This window comes from Amborella trichopoda, chromosome 8 (genome assembly GCF_054954075.1).
Source record: "Amborella trichopoda isolate Santa Cruz 75 chromosome 8, AtrichopodaSantaCruz75HAP2 v2.0, whole genome shotgun sequence".
In the NCBI taxonomy this organism is placed as follows: domain Eukaryota; kingdom Viridiplantae; phylum Streptophyta; class Magnoliopsida; order Amborellales; family Amborellaceae; genus Amborella; species Amborella trichopoda.
In genome coordinates, this window is record NC_142343.1 from 38443502 (window position 1) to 38462840 (window position 19339).

The 19339-nt window shown below is 36.1% G+C and overlaps 1 protein-coding gene across 20 annotated transcripts; it reads left to right on the forward strand.

The window, feature by feature from the left end:
* The first annotated feature begins 2233 nt into the window (after positions 1–2233).
* Positions 2234–18911, forward strand: TTN9 (titan9). Of its 20 annotated transcripts, none has more exons than XM_020666881.2 (11): positions 2791–2931; positions 4531–4702; positions 5449–5496; positions 5592–5661; positions 13785–13875; positions 13978–14042; positions 15428–15631; positions 15725–15867; positions 15958–15991; positions 16097–16228; positions 18462–18911. In XM_020666881.2, exons 3-11 carry the CDS (start codon positions 5449–5451, stop codon positions 18653–18655), a joined length of 981 nt encoding a protein of 326 aa, XP_020522540.1. In that variant the 5' UTR covers positions 2791–2931; positions 4531–4702; the 3' UTR covers positions 18656–18911. The 20 variants fall into 20 exon arrangements, 19 of the variants coding, with proteins under 19 accessions (XP_006843580.1, XP_088729713.1, XP_020522541.1 ...); XM_088873588.1 differs by having other exon boundaries at positions 2799–2931; positions 16160–16228; XR_016060575.1 differs by having other exon boundaries at positions 2806–2931; positions 15721–15867.
* The last annotated feature ends 428 nt before the right edge of the window (positions 18912–19339 follow it).

Sequence of the window (19339 nt, forward strand, 5' to 3'; positions counted from 1 at the left end):
TTATTGTTATTATCAAAAGAGAATTATGACCATCTATGAAGCAGACGACAATTACCTCGAGGAGGAGCAGCTCAATACTCTGTTGCAGTGTTTTAAAAATCGGCGCCTGGTTCGACTCGGGAACCGGCGCAGCCCGTGCAAGTTCCAGTACAAAACCGGGAACTGCCCGGTTCTTGAGAAAAAACGCCGGTTACCACCCGATTCTACCTGGTTCCCTCCCGGGCACGTGTGAGGTTGCCCCAATATTTGTATACAAATGCTTGATTCATATTACATAAGTATTTATATACCAAAGTTGAATACCCATCTTTCGATGTGGATAATTCCCAAACATCATTAAATGAAATGGGAATGTAAATATATTCTATTAATTAGCAAGTTACAATCACATGTGATGAGGTGGTGTGGTGGTTAAGATCTTTGCTTCTTCATGTGATGTTTATTTCCAAAATTTGTACGTATTTTATTAATTTTTATATTGATAACTAAATCTTTTATTTTATTTATTAATTTTTACATTATAAATCATGTAATGTACTATTTTTCTTACAGTTGTCAATAATACATTTTAAATTAGATAATATTATAAAATATTTTTAATTTGTTATTATTTATCTAATAAAATAATTATCAAATATAAACTAATAATTATAATTTCATTATATAATATTATAATTAGTTAGGTTTTAATAATTTTGGATTATAGTTAGTTAGACTGTAATAATTTAGATTTTTTTAGTGGATTAGGGTTTTTTATCAAAACGAGATTTTAAATGGCCATTCTTTCATTGAGTAGTCTACTCTTTATAATAGTCCATGTATAATAATATATTTTATCTATGATTTTTCTTTTATGTGATGCAAATTTAATGGTTAACATAAGTTTATACAGGGAAAAAAGCACCTCAATATTCACAAATTGATGAAAAAAATGAAAGTTAATAATGTAGTCTTCTCATTTCTTATTGGATTCCTAAAAATTAATATTTATAATGAATTTTAATAATTTTTTCGGATATTTTTGAAGCTTTAATCCGACCGATTCAGCCGATTCTCGATCCGGATCTCCGATTCGCCTATCCGGATCGATTTTTTAGATGCCCGATCCGAGTCACCGATCTGCTTTTTAAACCATTGCTCGGTTGTGTTATCCATAATGTATGTGAGGAGTTTTGTAATCAAAAATTAAAAATCCTAATTGTACCCTCCATGAATTTGAAAATAATAATGTCTCAAGATTGAGATTGTGAGATCTAAGAATTGAAAAACTTAAATTTCAATGTTTTTTTTTTTTTTGGAGAATAATCACCTAGTAGTTCTTAAGTGGTTCCCAATATTGAAAAAATCCTCCCAAATAGGGCTTTGGACCAAGGGAGTAAAAGTAAACTATGTTCCCAAGGAAGCATAGTACACGTGCTCTATTTTTGAAGCTAAAAGATGCCCTACTCTCGGGGGAGTATATTGTCCATCCACTCCCTTTGACAAAACTCATCCTAGGAATATTTTGTAGATCCAAATTTTGGGGGTGTACTCTACAATCCAATGACTAACCTCAAAGAAAAAAAAGTCTATCCTACACCTTCTACGTGCCTAAAAAAAAGTTTTTCAGGGAAAGATTTAGATGTTCAAGAACTAAAAAACCAAATTTTCTTCTTTGAAAACAATCTTATAATTAGTTGGATCCAAAATTTAAAATAAAAAAAACTAAAAGATATTATACTCAGTAGAAGCAGAATGTCTATTTACTCCCTTGGGTAAAACCCTATTTAAATTTAACTTTAGGAACCCAAATTTTGGGGACTTAACCTCTTCAACCCCATAGATTGACCTCAATAAAAGAAAATTCTAACTATATCCTTTATGCATTTGAAAAAGGAAAAAGTTCATATAAAGTTGCAACTTTAAAGTGTAGGAGTACAAATGCACCTAAAAAATCCATCGGAAAATAATGTTTTAATATTGAAAAACTCTCTAATTGATCATCTTGACAACAAGATGTATGAATATGAAAAAAAAAAAAAAAAGATTTTGGGTCCTAAAAATAGTGCATCTTGCAACACAATATCAAGATCGTCCATTTTCAAGATTTTCATATGTTTGATTTTAAACATTTTTAGAGTTTAAAATTTTATAAATAGATATGACAATAGATTTTGAGATAATCTTAAGAATTTTTTACACCAAAATTATATATGATGATAAAATTTAGAGGTGCTCCTTAATTGCATTGTTTAAGGTTGCAACCTTATAGAAACCACACCTTTTGAAAATGAAAGAGCAACTTTTATAACTCTCTCTAACTACCGCCCAAGCAACTTTCATAACTCTCTAACACCCATTCTAGAATGTTCAGAGGGCTGAGAAAACAAATGGAGAGAGAGAAAAGAGAGGAATTTTTTGGGTAGATCTCTGAAATCCAAGACTTACTCGTTTTTTTTAAAATAATTAGCGGTTTTTAAATGCGTCAATGGGAATGGAAACCTAAAATAGTAGTTACAGTTTTCAAATGCGCCAATAAGAATGGAAATCTAGACCAGTAGCGGAGGTCCCATTCCCAAGAGACAGGATTTCCGGTCATTTTTCACCTATTCAGGCAAATTGGGGTTGTCTGCCGGTGGTTTTCCGGCGTGTGCGGCCGCGGGAAGCTCTTCGCTTTTGAAATGACCGGCGGGGGGAGATCCAATAACATACTTTAAAATATTTTAGACTAAAATACCTTTATATATTTGAAAATTTACCCTTTTACCCTTCAGTGGCGTAATAATTCCCCCAAATTTTTTTGTCTCTCTCATTTTTGAAATCGCAGGCAACCGCGGCACACACACTCTGTGATCCTGCAGTGCCCTCAAGGGCTGGAACCTCTCATTCTCTTGCGTCTTGTTTCTCAGGATTGCAGGAACCCTGGATCTCAACCTTGTTGTTCAAGATCAGGTTTAAACCCTTCTCTTGCATTTCGTGGCTTTGTTCTAGCCATGATTGTTTCCTATTTGTAGGCTAGGTTGTTTCAGTTCTGAACTTCTGATTATTGACTTGTTTCATTCAGGTGCTCACCTTATCTAGGTTATTTAATGTGTTCTTTTGCTTTGTCCCTCTTTTTGGTATTGGATTTTGATCATGTTCACTTAATTTGAGCTCCTCCTTCTAGCATCATACTACTTTGGAGTGGCTCAGCTCGAATGTCTGTTTCAGTTAGAGAATTTTTCCTTTCTTTTTTAGTAAATTGAAAATTACCCATTATGATGGTGATGCTTTTTCCACTGAGTTTTTATTATGCATTTGCATCTGAGTTGAGCACTTCTAATAATTAGGGCGAGTCTTGTTATTTCTGTGGCAATTGTTACTTCAAGGTGGATTATTGTGTTTGGCTGTGCCTCATTGATGTCTGATAATTAGACTTGGACCTTAGCAATTCTTTTCATTTTGTAGCAAAATGCTTTATTGACTACGCATAAATGATTTAATCTCCATCTCCATTTCGCGTGCTGTTATGACACTGTCAATTGTAAGTCATGTTAGTCGTATTATAGTTAACTTGTTTCTTTGGTTGTGTTGAATTTTTATGTAAACATGGTGGGAAATTTCATGGTGGTTTGTGTTGAGGAGAGACATGGCATTTCCAGTTCTACATGTATTGCAAGTGTTTGAGTAATTCCTTGTGGTTGTTGAGAATACTGTACTGTCTTTGGCCTCCAATTTGACCGGTTTCTGTTTGTTCTTCATGCTTGATTCCTCCCCAGTGTTCATGTTATAACACTTTTTGTGGGTTAATGTGACAATAGATAAGTGGTTTATGTACATAGTGTAATAGACCCAACTATTTCTTTTTGGGATTCTTTGACGAATAAGCTTAAAACTATTTGGTTTTCTTAATTCCTTGCCATATGGTCTTAGTGGCAAGCAGTTCAAAGCTAGCGGCGGCTTTTAGTGATATTATCGCTTTTTGTATGTATGTATGTAGAGGTCAAGCCCTTTGTATGGTATACTATTTCGATTATAGTTATTGTAGCATATGGGGTGTGGTTCTTTGTGTCAATTAGATTTAGTGTTTCTAAATGCGGGTAAATGGCGGGAGTAACTATGACTCTCTTTAAATAGTTTGGGAAAAGGAGCTGATGATGATGATGTTGATCTTCAGTGTTTCTAAACAGTTTTAGGTCCCACTGTGAGAGTCATTGTTAGCAACAAGTTTTCCCAGTGATTTAAAACTGGGGCTCGGGCTCGGGCTCGGATGCACCTTGGTCTTGAGCCTGGGTCAGCTTTCCAACTTGGTTGAGTCTCGATCACTGAGTAAATAACAAAGTGGGGTCCCTTACCCAGTGAGAGTCGTGAGTCCTGCCATTTTCTGACTGACCGACCACCCTATAGGATCCAAATGGCTCAGGTGAGTCTGAGCCAAGTCACAGTTTTTATAGCACTAGTTTTGCTGTTTCCTGCTGCACGTTGCACACTTTCCTCAGAGCTATTAAATTCTGCCAGAACTTTTGAAGTGATGCATTCTTTTTTCTTTTTGGGGGGGGAGTTTGGTGGTAGGATTCGAACTTGGGAAGCAGTATTGCAAATGTCAACACCTGAACCAATCAAGTCCGAGAGGAAGCTTATCTACCCACAAATGTAGTGACACATGGGAGATGCTATGACAAAGCATGCCTCTCTCAATGCTAGTATTGTTTGAGAATTGTGATCCTTCTCAGAGCCAAATACAGTAAGTAGACACTTTAAGGATTTATATTCTTGGTGGACGTGATTTTTTTGTTAAGTTTTTCTTCTTAGAGCTTATAAATTAAGACCTCTAATGATTAGTATCCTGAAAATATGTTCCACAATACTTAGCCCAAATGGTCAAATGAAGAATATGATAAATTTTGTTTTTCTTATTAAAATTGAGCAACTTATACAATCAAATACCCAAAAGAACATTACATGGTACTTTCTTGGACTTCTTACAAGCCATTATGTTTTTTTTTAATGTTTCTTGATTGGAAACACTCCATTGTGGGACTTTTTCCCTTCTAATGTGATTTACATGATTGACACTATGTTTCATTCCTTCCAACCTCAAATACATGACATTTTTCCTTGTGTTGTTTCCCTTAATAGCTGCATTTCTTGTGCTATATGATTCAAGAGAAGTGCAAAAACAGAAAATGATAAATTACAGAAGACATTGTAATAATTTATTTCTCAATTGCATTATTGTACTTTGTATGCATTATTCAAAATAAGAAGTTAGAGGAACGAAATTGGTTCCTACTACTTTTGATAAAGTTTTAAGGCTATTAAATATTAGAATCTACTGTAGTTGTTAGTATGAGTTCAGTTAATGCTGATTTATATCAAAGGGTATTAGACTTGCATATTAGGAGTATCATTTATTGTCATAAATTTCTTTAATTGTGTTTTAGGCCATTCTTATCAAGTAAAAACTCCTTTTCCGTATTTATGGTGCAGATGGATGTCATGTACTCCAAGCTTCATGAGAAGTACACGAAGTTGAAGGTTCTTAATGCATAGAATGCACTGTGTGTGTGTGATTTAAATTAGTCTTTGACCTTACATTGACTTTTTTGAATTTCTTTTATGGCCTTGATTAGGCAAGGAAGTTTTCTGAACTGGAGCACTATGTTCAGGAACAGAACAAGAAATTTTTGAATTATGTAGCAGGTAAATTTCATGATTATGTTATAATTGTATTTGTTTCTGCATATTGTTTAATTGTGCGATAGTGTTTCTAATTTTTGTATGGAGCTTTGCAACAACATTCCATGAAAATATGAAACTCCAATATATGGCTTACATGATATTGTTTATATTGATTTAGGCCATAGCAACAACAAAATGTGTATGATAAAATAGTGTCCATGACACAACTATGCTAGAGTACATATGAATCCATCTTACTCGTCTTATTGTAGAGAGTAAGCGCATACTGTAGTAGAGATACATGTGTGTCTATGTTGTATGTATAATATCTATCTACTTGTTAAATTTGTATAAATAATTTTTTATGGTTATTTATATGGTACTTCCTAATATTCTTAAAAAATAGCTAGTTTTTGTCATTCTTCGGTATGTTTAAAAATGAGTGCTTGGCAACATTAAAGCATTTGATCTACTTGCTAGCTTCAATTGAACTAAATCATAAATGCCATGTTTAAGTTTCATGGTATTGGATGTGATATCTAGTATATCCATGTCATGTCATACTGGTGTTTTAAAAAATGCCGGCCTAGGGTGCCTATCCAGGGCCTTGAGGCAGGATGGGGGCCTAAAGGCCTCACCTAGGGTGAGGTGTGCAACCTAGGTGGCGTACCTGACACATCAGCCAAGGTGCCTACCTCGCACTCAGGCCATGGTGAAATGGTCATCCCCCCATCTTTTAACCACTCCCCCCCCCACCTCCTTTTTTCAAATTGCTCCTAAACTATTTTTATGTAAGAAAAATAACTAAAAATCAAAAGTTATTTTGAATTTCTTTTAGAATGAAAATTCCCAGAAATTTTAGAAATAATCTCAAATCAAAATTTTAAACAGCATTCACTATAGAATTAGAAGAAGTTATAAGAAAAAAATTGGGTGATTGAAAGCTCTATATTCATCCAAACATCAAGGACAAAGATTGGTCAACAAATTGAATCATCTTTGGTTAAATCTGTCTATGTTGGAGATCTTTCCAGATGACCTCTTAGGGTTCTAGTTGGAGGCAGGATCCATATCGAAATGGTTATATTGGCCAGACAAAAAAGATTTAAACTAAGCAACTGTTCCCACCTCCGTGAAGGCAGTGTAGGCAAGCCTGTGGTAGCAATGTCTAAGTGTTGAAGAGGGCTTTGTTTTGTCAGAGCACTCTTCAACAATCGCTTTGCTCGCGCTGCAAAAAAAATGCCCCCTAAACAATTGGAAGTTGCAAAGCTAGCAAACTACAGCTCGAAAGCTTACATGTCTTCACTGGCTCGAAAGCAGGAGTGTGCTCTAGCGCACTTCGTTTCGCTTTTCCTGCAATTATCATGAGCAACATTCAAAATAGATTAAAAAAACACCTTGCCAGTATTTGGGTGGATGTTGCCACATCCCATATGTAAGAAAGTTCATGCAAATATTAGGAAGGAGAATTTGGTGCCTGAAAAAGAAAAAGGCATCAAGGGACGCAAGCATGGGGGAGTTGTAAGGCCGAGGTTAATATGCTTGGGGATGAGGAAGATGATGATGAATGGGAGATTGAAGTGGTTTCCTCTTCTCTCGAAGTACTAGGAGATGATCAATTGGGATTGGAAGCCTTATGTGAAGGGGCGTGTAGATGTCTTCCTCCTGACCTTGATGATGCAAGAAATGATAGGGAGAAAGGAAAGAAACAACTTACTATTGAAAACAATTTTTTTTTTTAAAAAATGAGGCTGAGTATGTCAACATATTGCTTGGTAGATGTGTTAGGAGGGGATTGCTTTTGATTGGCATAAAGAAGCCTCCGTATAATGTTGGAGACTATCGGGCCATGTAAGCTAGGGTTGAAGGGCCTACCCCTTATGTGCTCAAAAAGCCTTTCCTAAACATACGAGGTACAACACAAAAAGGAATAGCTCTAGTCACATAGGATGTGTGCATGCAATATGGGGTTTCAATTATGACAAATCTAAGATTTATGTAGTCGACCCCAAATAGTTGGGAAAAAGCTCTGAGGATAGTGATGATGATGAATTATGACAAATCCATGGAGGGATAAGGGGAGCAATAGTGTAATGAATTTGATGGTGGCTTGTCCTTTTAGGAGCAATATTTCTAAGGTTTATTGATGCTTCTTCTGATGTTCCCAATTGTATTGTCTTTTCTTTGGTTCAAAGGGCATTGAGGAGGTTGGAGAGGAGCAATGTTTCAAAAAGCGCTAGGCGGCACTTAGGCGGTCGGAGGGGTCCAGGCAACTTAGCGCATAGGCGGGTGCCCAGAACCTGGACGGCCCAGTATATTTTTTTTTTTTTTTGGGTTTTTCACTCTCTAAAATAGCTTCTAATGGGTTTTAGGTTCATTTGAAACCTAAAACCCACAATTTTGCACCTTTAGTATTAAATAAAATTACCCAAAAATGGCCTCAACGAGCGGCATTTCCGTCCCTGGGCAGGGTGGCCGCCTAGTTTGGCCGCCTAGGCCTTTTGGACCGCCTAAGCGCTGGGCGGTCCGCTTTTTGAAACACTGGAGAGGAGCATATTATACAGGTGGTAGCAAACATGGTTGTAACCAATATGTCTGCTTCTAATTTATTGTACCAAAAGTGACCTCATATTTTTTGGATATCACGTGGTTCACTACATCAACCTCATGCTTGAGGCAATTAACAAAATGTCAAGGGTAAAAGAGACACCTGATAAAGCTAGCCTGTCTGTGTACATTTGCAATCACACCCTTATCCTTAGCATGATGTGAAAGTTATTGAGAAGTGGGATACATGAGGCGGAGGCCTGAGGTCCCGAGACTTGCCACCTCTTTGTTAACTATATAGTGCATAATAAACAAGAGATGCCATTTGCATTCTATGTTCACTTCATTGGATTGGTCTAGATGCAAGTTGTCCAAGCAGTCTTGAGGGAAGATGACACCTGATATTGTTTTGATTATGCCTTTTTAGAGTGGGATAGTGTAGTCATTTAAGGTATGCTTACCCTTGGTTAAAGTTTTTTTTTTGGTTAACAATGAGTGAAGCCTGTGCTTTATACATGGTGCATTTGAGGGAGCCAAGAGAGATATAACTGTGGCATTAGGGAATGATGAGAGCTTGTATGGCCCAGTTAGGGATACTGTAGACATAAAGTAGGATAAGCGGCTTCATCGGCCCTTGCACGCAGTTGGGTACCATTTGAACCCAAATTTATTTTATTCAGACTTAGATATTGAGAGGAAGGATGTAATTGCAGATGACTTCAATGAATGTCTCAAGAAGCTCACACTGGATAAGGATATCTAGGATATGATTTTGTTAAAGAGTTGATCTTATACAAGTGTCTTAAGATCATTTATGAAGGAAATGGTTGTGTGACAAAGGGTTAAACCCAATCTAATTTTTTCATAATTTGATATGTTGTGTAGCTTTTATTAGTTACAACTTACAAAAAAACAATGCAATTGTAGTCCAATGGTAAAGCCAATGTGGAATGATGCCCCGAACTTATGAAAGATGGCCATCCGCATATTGAAGTCAACATGTAGCTTTGATTATTAGCAAAATTGGAGTTCATTTGGGACAGTAACTCACAAAGATAACAATATTTGATATTACTAATAATCTTTTTATTTTCATTTTATAGGATAAGTTGTAAATTATTTGATATTACTAATAATCTTTTTATTTTTCATTTTATAGGATAAGTTATAAATTATAACTTATAGATTATAGCTTATCGATTCATGCTTTAATATTAAGTTTACTTTCGATAACTCTATTACTCTAAATGTCCAATTGTGGCTCATGCATTTTGCCGCTAGTGAAAAAGAACAGGAATAGGGTTGAGCAAAGTAAACTTAATGATTTAGATTTTGTTCGATATAATCAGAGGCTAAAGGAGCACTTTAGTGAGCATGACAAGAAGGGTCGCATTGTTGTGAAAGACATAGATGATGTCAATGAATGGGTGGTTGATCCTAGAAGTAGAAGAAATCTTACCTAGTGAGGGTTTGATATGGGGTATGGTTGAGGAGGATTTGGGGCCTGCTTCTGACCCTAAGACCACTAGATTTACTCCTACACACAGTACACTGAGGAGGAGAGAGATAAAGAAGCAGGACGAGGCTGATTTGTGAGAGACTAAGGAGGGAGATAAAGGAGGAGGAGCCCAATTTGGAAGGGACTGAGAAGGATGGCTATTATGTTGAGGAGGGTCGTGACTTTGATGATGATGGCTTAGAATCGGATGGAGGTGTTGAGGTCGAAGCCGGTGATGAAGATGAAGACTAAACATGATGCACTTTATTTTGCTCATTGTTTCTTTCGTATCATTTTCTCTATATTGTGAAATCCGGACTTGTGCTTAACTGCATATATAAATGATCATTTTGCAGCCACATGGAATTGAGGTTTGGATTCTGGAAACGCTATTCTCTTTGACTCTTTGTGGTTTTTACGTCTTACATTTACTAATGGGTGAGGTTTGTATAAGGTGTCAACCTTATACTATTGGAGTAAGGTGCACCTCAAAACTATGTTGAAGATGCGGTTTCGGTGGCAAAGCCTTGCAATAATATGGAAATCTATTGTAACCCCCAATTATGAAATTTGAAGTTATAGAAATGGTAATGATCAATCAGATCTAAAAACACTTGAAAATCTTGAATATAGATGGTCCAAATAACGTGTTAAAAAGTAGATGGTCCAAATAATGTATTATAAGATGAACTATTTTTAGGATTAGAAATCTTTTTTTTTTCATGTCGATGAATCTCGAGGTCGAGATGATCCATTTGAGGGTTTTCTAGCATAGGAACAACTTTCTCTAGTAAGTTTTTTAGGTGTACCTTACTTGTATAGTTTAAGGTTAACCCCTTGTATAAACTTTTTCCTTTACTAATTTACATTTGTGAAATCTGATTCAAAATTTACTTGGTTACTTTTAAACGTTAAAATTTTCTTTTTCAATTTTTTAGTAATCTATCAATTATACATGCACATGCATGTGTATATATATGTGTCCTTCATGCACACACACACACACACACACACACACACATATATATATATATGTGTGTGTGTGTGTGTGCACATCATCATCATCATCATAGCCTTTCCCCAATTAATTGGGATCGGCTATATAAATCTTGGTCCGCCATTCTGCTCTATTAGAGGTTATACGCTCAGTGAGGCCAAAAGTCCCCATATCTTTTTGGACTCCTTCCAACCACGTCTTTTTGGGCCTATCCCTTGCCCTTTTCAATCCTTCCACTTGAACTAACTTGCACCTCCTAACAGATGTTGTATTGGGTCGGCGCCATACATGGCCAGCCCACTTAAGTCTACTCTCTCTCATCTTATTATTATCCTTTCTTGTATGCCAAAGTTTATACCCATCTATTTCTTTAACTTTTTCTCCTTTCCATTTAGTTTATTGTAGAGTGACTATGTTTGCTCTCCTTTGTCTCATTGTATCCACTAACTCCATACTCTTACCTCTAAGCGTTCCTACATTCCATGTGGCTAGATGAATCCTATTCTCTTAGACTAGTTTCTTTACTCGCGTTCGTCCAACATGGAGCGGGAATCCTTACCTATTTTTCACCGCAATTGGGTGGTGCTGCGGCGCGTCGCTTCTGGGGAACGCCCTAGCTAACCCTTGCTCATTTCTCACGGTACTCAGGGTTCGATACAACGCGTCACTTCTGGGGATAGCCCTAGCTACCCCTTGCTCATTTCTCACTATTCTCGGGTTCTGGTACAGCGCATCGCTTCTGGAAAACACCCTAGCATCAGCAGATACTGTAGGTTCAGAATTCATAATAAGTTTTGGTAAAATTTTATGTTGGCTGACTATCTAACACAACCCAGCCCCTTTACCTAGGCATGGGACGGGTTAAGGGAAAGTTTAAGGTCATCATCCTTCTTAGACTATATATATGGAAAAATTTTATATAGAGCCTAGGCTCTAAACAATCAAATTAGAGCCCACCTCAATTTCAATAGAAGATGTTGTTTTGATGCCCAAATATCGTCAAACTGATCATCTCGACATCAAGATGCATGGACATGAGAAAAAAATGGATTTCAAGTTTTGGAAATAGTGCATCTTGTACCGCATTTTTGGATCGTCAATTTTCAAGATTTTCAAGTTTTCGTAGATCTGCTCTATCTACACTATTTTTGAAGCTCTAAATTTTACAATTAAAGATGAAAATATATTTTAAGGCTATCACAAAGATTTCCTATATTGAAACCACATTTCTCGGTACCATTTGAAGGTGCGCTTTTCTTTGATTGTTTAGAGCCTTGGCTTTATACAAAGTACACCATATATATATATATATATATATATATATATATATATAAGAAGGCTCTTCCCAACGCCCTATAGGTGAAAATGAACAGTGATTTCACCTACCCTCATCACCATCCAAACTTCATCGCACGGTCACAGTTGTCCAGTAGTGTTTCAATTTTCATTTTTTTTGTACAAATCTAAATTACTTGAAATTTGGAGCGTGCGTACATCTTAGTAAGGCACACCTAATAAAAATATAAAAAAATAATTCGCAAAATGTAAATTGATCAAAATACCCCCAAAAAGTTATGGGGGTATTTTGGTCAATTTATATTTTGCGAATTAGTTTTTTCATATTTTTATTAGGTGCGCCTCATTAAGATATACACACGCTCCAAATTTCAGATCATTCCGATTAGTAAAAAAAAATTGAAAATTGAAACACTACCGGACAACTGTGACCATACGATGAATTTGGATGGTGATGAGGGTAGGCGAAAGCACTGTTCATATTTGCCTATAGGCGGTTTGTAGTATCTTCCATATATATATATATATAAGATGGCACCTATAATGAATACTAATATAGGTGGAATCCCAACCGTCAGATCTTGATTGGGTTGTTGAAAATGCATGTTACTATTTGAATTTTAGTCTTTTTCCTACAAATCAAATTGAGATGAAATTTTGGGTGTATATACTTAACACCATCGTGCACTATATAAAAAGAATATTTTCAGTTAATTTTAATTGACAAAATTAACCCTGTCATATTTCAAGAGTATTTTAGTCATTTCAAATTTGAAAAATTTTGGATAATATATGTGTTATACTTTTATTGTGTACCCTAGTTTTTTGTACACATACCCAAAATTTCAACTCGATCCAATTTGTAGAAAAACAATTAAAATTCTAACAGTGTCATGCATTTTCAACTATTCGACTAAGATCTGACAACTGAGGTTCCACCTATATTACTATTCATTATAGGTGCCACCTTTTGGTAGCTTATATATATATATATATATATATATATATATATATATATATATATAACTTATATATATCTATATTTGGGGTTCACATATTTCCATATATTCTACATATATATGCATATATGTACTTTTGGAGTGCATATATGTGATTGGGGCACCTTGATGCCAAGGTGCTTGCCTAGGTGACCACATCATGCCTAGGCAGCCAAAAAACAGCCCCCTTGGCCATTTAGTGTTATTTTAAATTATTGGTTATATCTATATTGTGCACTTTTATTGAGGGTCGTAGATCTCATGATGAATTGCTTGAAATGGTTCTCCATTATAACGTGTCATTTTACTGCTTTCATTTTCTCCCTCAGTTTTGGCATATTGATATTTCCATTTAAGATTGGTGCACATATGTATATATCTTTGCGAAGCTTTAGTTTTTGCATAAAGAGGAGTTCGTTGCTTTAACATCAAACTTCCTCCTGACATAAATCTAATAATAAGGCATCCTCAGTTTGATTTTAAGTTATTTATGTGCTCTTGATGTGCTTTTCTTTTTGGTTATATGTCTCTTGGCTGGCAAAAATGTTTTGTTTCGGTGGGCTTCTGCTGTGCTAATGTGGGTAAATTTTGTTGGGCTACTATCCAAATATAATTTTTTTTGTTAATTTAATAGTTTGATATTTATTTTCTTGGTTATTGCAGTCTTAAGATATGCCTTTCACAGTTTCATTTGACTGGGTCAGGTGCTATCAGTGTGACTATTTGATAAATAAGGTGTTTTTGTTAATAATTTTGATGAAACTTAATTTAAATTGTGATATATTGGTTACCCTTTTGTTCTATACAGCAGCGGAGGACTTGATGGAGCAACTGAAAAGGGAAAATGAGAGGTTACAAGCACAAGTAGATGAGTTGAGGGCCTTAATGTCTCCTGATGGGTAATTGATTAATTGGTTTCTCCATGTCTAGATGACTCCATTCAAGCACATGAATGTTGACCTTGCTGATATTTCTAATTTATATACATTATCATGTTTCAGGTCTGATTCTGTAGAACACAAATATGCAGAATGCCTGGATCTTTTGATGGCAGAGAGTGAAAAAAGTAAGGGGCAACCATTATCTTGTCATTATTGATTACTTTCCTTATAAGGGTAGATATATTTATTTGATTCTTCAACATTCTTTATCAAAAAGACGAGGTTTCCATGAGTTGGCTGGCTCATCCATTCATATGAGTCCTCCTTCCGAAATCGATCTTAGAGATGGATTTGGATTAAAATCTTTTTAGGGGTTAATAATCTATACCATGGTGAACATGAATGTAAAATAATAACATTAATAATAATATTTAAAATAAAAGATAAATTTTGATGTATTTTTCTAGACCGTTGATTTAGAGAATTTGGCACGACTGCCCCCTTTTAACATTCATCTTCAAGATGGATCTAGTTGCATCAATGCACATGTAGAAGTGTGTCTCTTGTCACACGCTACACTTTTCCTTATGAAAATGCCTTATTTCTCTTGCAACATTATATCATCATCATCATCCAAGCTTTATCCTAACTATCTGGGGGAGCTACAAGAATCATGTTCCATCATTCCTCTTAATAATTCATGGTAGGGATGTGGCAAAAATTTTCCGCTGCCTGCCAACCCAAGATCACCCTCCTTTCTCATCTGGGCTTGGGACCAGCAATGGTGGAGTTTTTTATAGCATTATATAAAAGGTGTGGTTTCTATAAGGTCGCAACCTTAAACAATCCAATTAAGGCGAACCTCCAAAGTTTACGATAATATGTAATTTTGGTGAAAAAATTCTTAGGATTACCTCAAAATCTATTTTCATATCCAATTATAAAATTTTAAACTCCAAAAATGGTTAAAATCAAGCAGATCTGTAAATATATGAAAATCTTGAAAATGGACGGTCTAGATAATGTAATGAAAAATGCACTATTTCTGGGACTCAAAATCTTTTTTTTCTTTGATGTTCATGCCTCTCGATGTTGAGATGATCAATTAAAGGTTTTTTCAACATTAAAACAACCTTTTCTGATGAATCTTTTAGGTGCATCCGTAATTCTACATTCTAAGGTTTCGACCTTATATAAACTTTTTCCTTATATAAACGTACTAAAGATTTTGATATTTGATATTTGCATGTGTTATTTTTTGTTGTTCTACTGATCACAAGATATGGGAACCAAATTAAGTATAATATAGCCCAGGGGATTATGGAAACTTGGTAGTTCATCTGGTCAGCCCTGTCTTTCGAAGTAGTCGACAGCAATGAGGGAGAGCATGATTTATATAGGGTCTTAGTTTGGGGTTCCAGTCTATCCATTAATGCCATCATATCAAAACATAGCTGAGACCCAGTGAACGCTATTTATCATCCACTGAATTCTAGAATATATTTTCTTTTGTTATTCAGTATATGAATGCTCCTTTTCCCAAATAATAACAGGGTTCTGTTCATGGCAGAAAAAAAACTTTATGAAGAACTTGAGAGGCTTAGGAATTTACTAGAGAAGCAAACACCTTGTGGTGTAGATGATGACGGGCATGGCACCAAGAAGAGAAAATCTCGATCTGCTAGGGACCTGCAAGGTTCAAAAATTCTATCTAGATGTGGTGATGAGCATGGCACCAAGAAGAGGAAATCTGGATCTTCCAGGGACCTGCGAGGTTAAAAATTATATCTAGATGTCCTGATATTGAACATATAGCTCCCACCATCAAAGTACTGACTCTGTATCATGCATTCTCACTTCAAGCCAGGTTCTGAGGGATTTGCTACTCAGGCAGAGGCAATCAACATTACACAAACTCCCAATGTCCGAGAGGACTGTATGGGGAGTTTTGAACCAGGAGTTCTGTGCAAATCTACCACATCTATAAATGGTGGCAAAGAGAATTGGCAGGTAAGTTAGTGAGAGACAAAGTGATGTTGGATTCATTGGATATTTTAGCTTTGGTTGGTCCTTTTTTCCTGTAATAATATTTTCTTTCAGATTGGCTGCCGGGAGGAGAAAATGACAGGCACAGGTGGGTCTCAACTCTCAAGTGTATGACTGGTGTTCTATTTGGTTAATTTTTTGAGTGATTGTGTATTTGCTAATTGAAATAAGGGAATAATCTTATTATTTTCAGGAGATGAAGTTACAAATTCTCATCATGCGAATAACTTGTTTCAAATGTTATTGGAATGTTTAGCTGGAATGAGTTTCTCAATTGTTAACAAGGGAGAAGATGTGGAACTTTCAGTTCTTCACCAAGCAAGCGGTAACTACTAAATCTTAGCACTATGGCACCATGGTCATGTATTGTCATATGATTATTTCATGTATTGACATATGATTGTTTTCACATTATTAGTAAGGTTCTAAGCTGATTCTGGTTTTGGTCAGCTGCATGTGAGAGCAATTAGTGCTTTGTTTCGCATTTAGCGAATATAGTTGCTTTGTTTGGCTCTTATGTGCAGGGAGGGAGGTTCCTAAGATAAACGCCTTGGGATTTTGCCTTTGAGTTGTCATGGAAGTTTTTTATGGGATTTTATCTATTCCTCTCTATCAAAGGCATCAATTCATCAAGACTGGAAGCTAAATGTTGATCCTCTCATTACGTCTCTGTTTCATTCTCTCAAACTGTACAAAAGGATTTAGAGCTTCTTATTATATTACAAGATAACTTCCCCCAGGCACTGGTCTCCCTTCCAAAACCTTTCATGGTTTCTCTAAGCCCTGAGTATTCAAACCACATCAAATTCAAAAAGGAGAAAGTACCATCTTCCTAGAAAATCTTTCATGATTCCCTTGACTGTTTTGTCTTGGTAAATAAGGCTGAGTAACTGTGAAACATGCCAGGAGAGCTGCAATTAATTCCTTGCCCGGGAGATACAAGATGCTTTCATCTGGTTTCCAGACACCAGAGGTAGATTCTCGGTTAAGTCCTATAAGAGACTAGTGGGGGAAAACCCAGGAATGGCATCAGCATAGAAAGCTTGCAAACTGCCTGCACCACCAAGAACTCAATCCCTATTGTGACTAGCCAAACTTAAGAAGATACTAATTGTGGATCACCTGCAACAGAGGTCTCACGATACCAAATCGGTGCAATATGTGTAAAGGCCACGAGGACACTCTTAGCCATTTGCTCCTACACTGTAAGTTTGCATCAGAAGTATGATCCTTTTTCCTAGAACCGTTGTGTATGGCCAGCATCAGTGGGGAGTTTAATCATACATTGGTTCTCACCCACCTTACTAAGCAAAGGACTTCGACTATCGAGATTTAACAGCTGCAGCGGTCCTATGGAGCGTATGGAATAAAAGAAATAAATGTGTCTTCCAAGGACAATCTAAGGAGCTGCCGCACATTATAGATCAGATAAGGAGATAAGTTATTTCGTGGGCTCTGTCTAAGCAGGAACTCTGGGGTTATTCGACCTCTGATTTTCATACACGATGGTGGAATATAGCATGAAGTTCCACATCATAAGGCATCTGGGCCCATAATTGGCAGCTACCTCCAGAGGGTTGTATTGAACTTAATTTTTATGGATGCTCCTTGAGAGTCCTGTCAGGCAATAGTAGTTGGTTTACTTTGCAACCACTAAGAGGATATTATTTCCACCTACTTGTGACCACTAGGGGCGGTGATTCAAATGAAGCATAAACTCATGCACGTCTAACATGGTAACAGCAAACAGGCATATGCCTCCTATTGCCAGATGGAATGCAGTAGTGCGAAAAGGAGATTCCAGAAACTTTATAAGTTGGCCAAGAAAGAAGCTTAACACCCTTAGAGATTATCCACAATTTTCATGATATCGAGATATTTTTTTTCTCACATTTGTAGAGGGTGAAATTTGGTGGCATATTACTTGGACAAGAAAGAGCCCTAAGGAAAGAGATGGCACATTCTTTTAACCTCTTAGTTTTCATTTTGGTACAATTTTTACACGATTTTGTGTATACAAGAAATTGCAAGAGGGAATAATAAAATAGCAGTTCTCTAAAAAAAGCACTCTCCAAAATCTATGTTGACCTATGCCCATTGCTCTAGTAAATTATACTGCCGTGTGAAAATTTGTTATGATAGATTGTACTCTCAACCTCAAAACCACAGATCAAAATACCACTTTGGAACACATGATAAATCACATAAAAAAGAAATGCCCATTTGACATAAGTAAAGTTCATACAAATTGGATTGGATATCAGTTCACAAAGTGTGATGCTACTTGCAACTCATGTGGGATAAATCTTCCATGTCGAAATAGGAGTATTTTCTCTAGCTAAATTAATACTGTTTCAAGTCATTATAACAATATACATATCGGCCAATCCCTTAATCTTCTTAAAAAGAGTTGCAAAGTGGGAGAATAGCATGACTATGACATGATTTTCCCTTCACTTTTTAATTTCATTTCCCACAAACACTTTATGGCTATGGATATGTGTATTTGTGGCTATCATGAGTCACTTGCTGCCTTCTTAAATCTTGGAATTTTGCAGGTTATTCTTTCAGTTTGACTTGGGTTAGCGGTGGAGAAGAAACAGAGGCAGAGCTGTTGTATCGTTTATTGTCACTTGGTACACTAGAGAGAGTGGCTCCGGAATGGATGAGGGAAGAAGAGATTATATTCAGCACGAGCATGTGTCGACTTTTCTTCAAGAAGATATTGCAGGTTGCTGGTGTTCTAATGTGATACTCCAACTCATTGTTTTACCATGTTCAGTGCTAACTCTTTTAGATAACCTTAGTGGTCTTTTTGGGGCTGCCAAATGATGCAAGGGCCTTCCTTTTGGAATTTGGTCGAAGAAAGTGGCACCAATTTAGCAAGACGGAGGTCAAGTGTTGGCAAATTGTCATCTTCTTGTTCAATGTTTTCTTGATGCCTATAATATGTACGTTCTTTAAGGATGGCCTCTATGGATGTTAAGGAAAAGAATTTTGGTGGCGTATATTTTGATTGGTGTGGCCTTCCTCTTGAACCATTTTTGCACACACTTCTTTATAAATAAACAATCCAGACACTATCCCTTGACTCAAAACTTAAGAGGGTGTGGGCCCTAAACAATCAAAGTAAGGTGCACCTTCAAATAGTATTGAAAGATGTTTTCAGTATTAGAAAACTTTGTCGTGGCTTGAAAATTGATTTTTATATCTAATTATAAATTTGAAGCTTAAAAAATAGTGTAGATCGAGGATATCTATGAACATTTGAAACTTTTGAAAATTGACGATCCAAAAAATGTATTACGTGATGCACTATTTTCAAGACTTGAAATTCATTTTTTCTCATATCATATATCTGGCGGTTGAGATGATCGATTTGAGAATTTTTGGGCATCGAAACAACATTTTCTAGTAAATTTTTGAGGTGTATCTT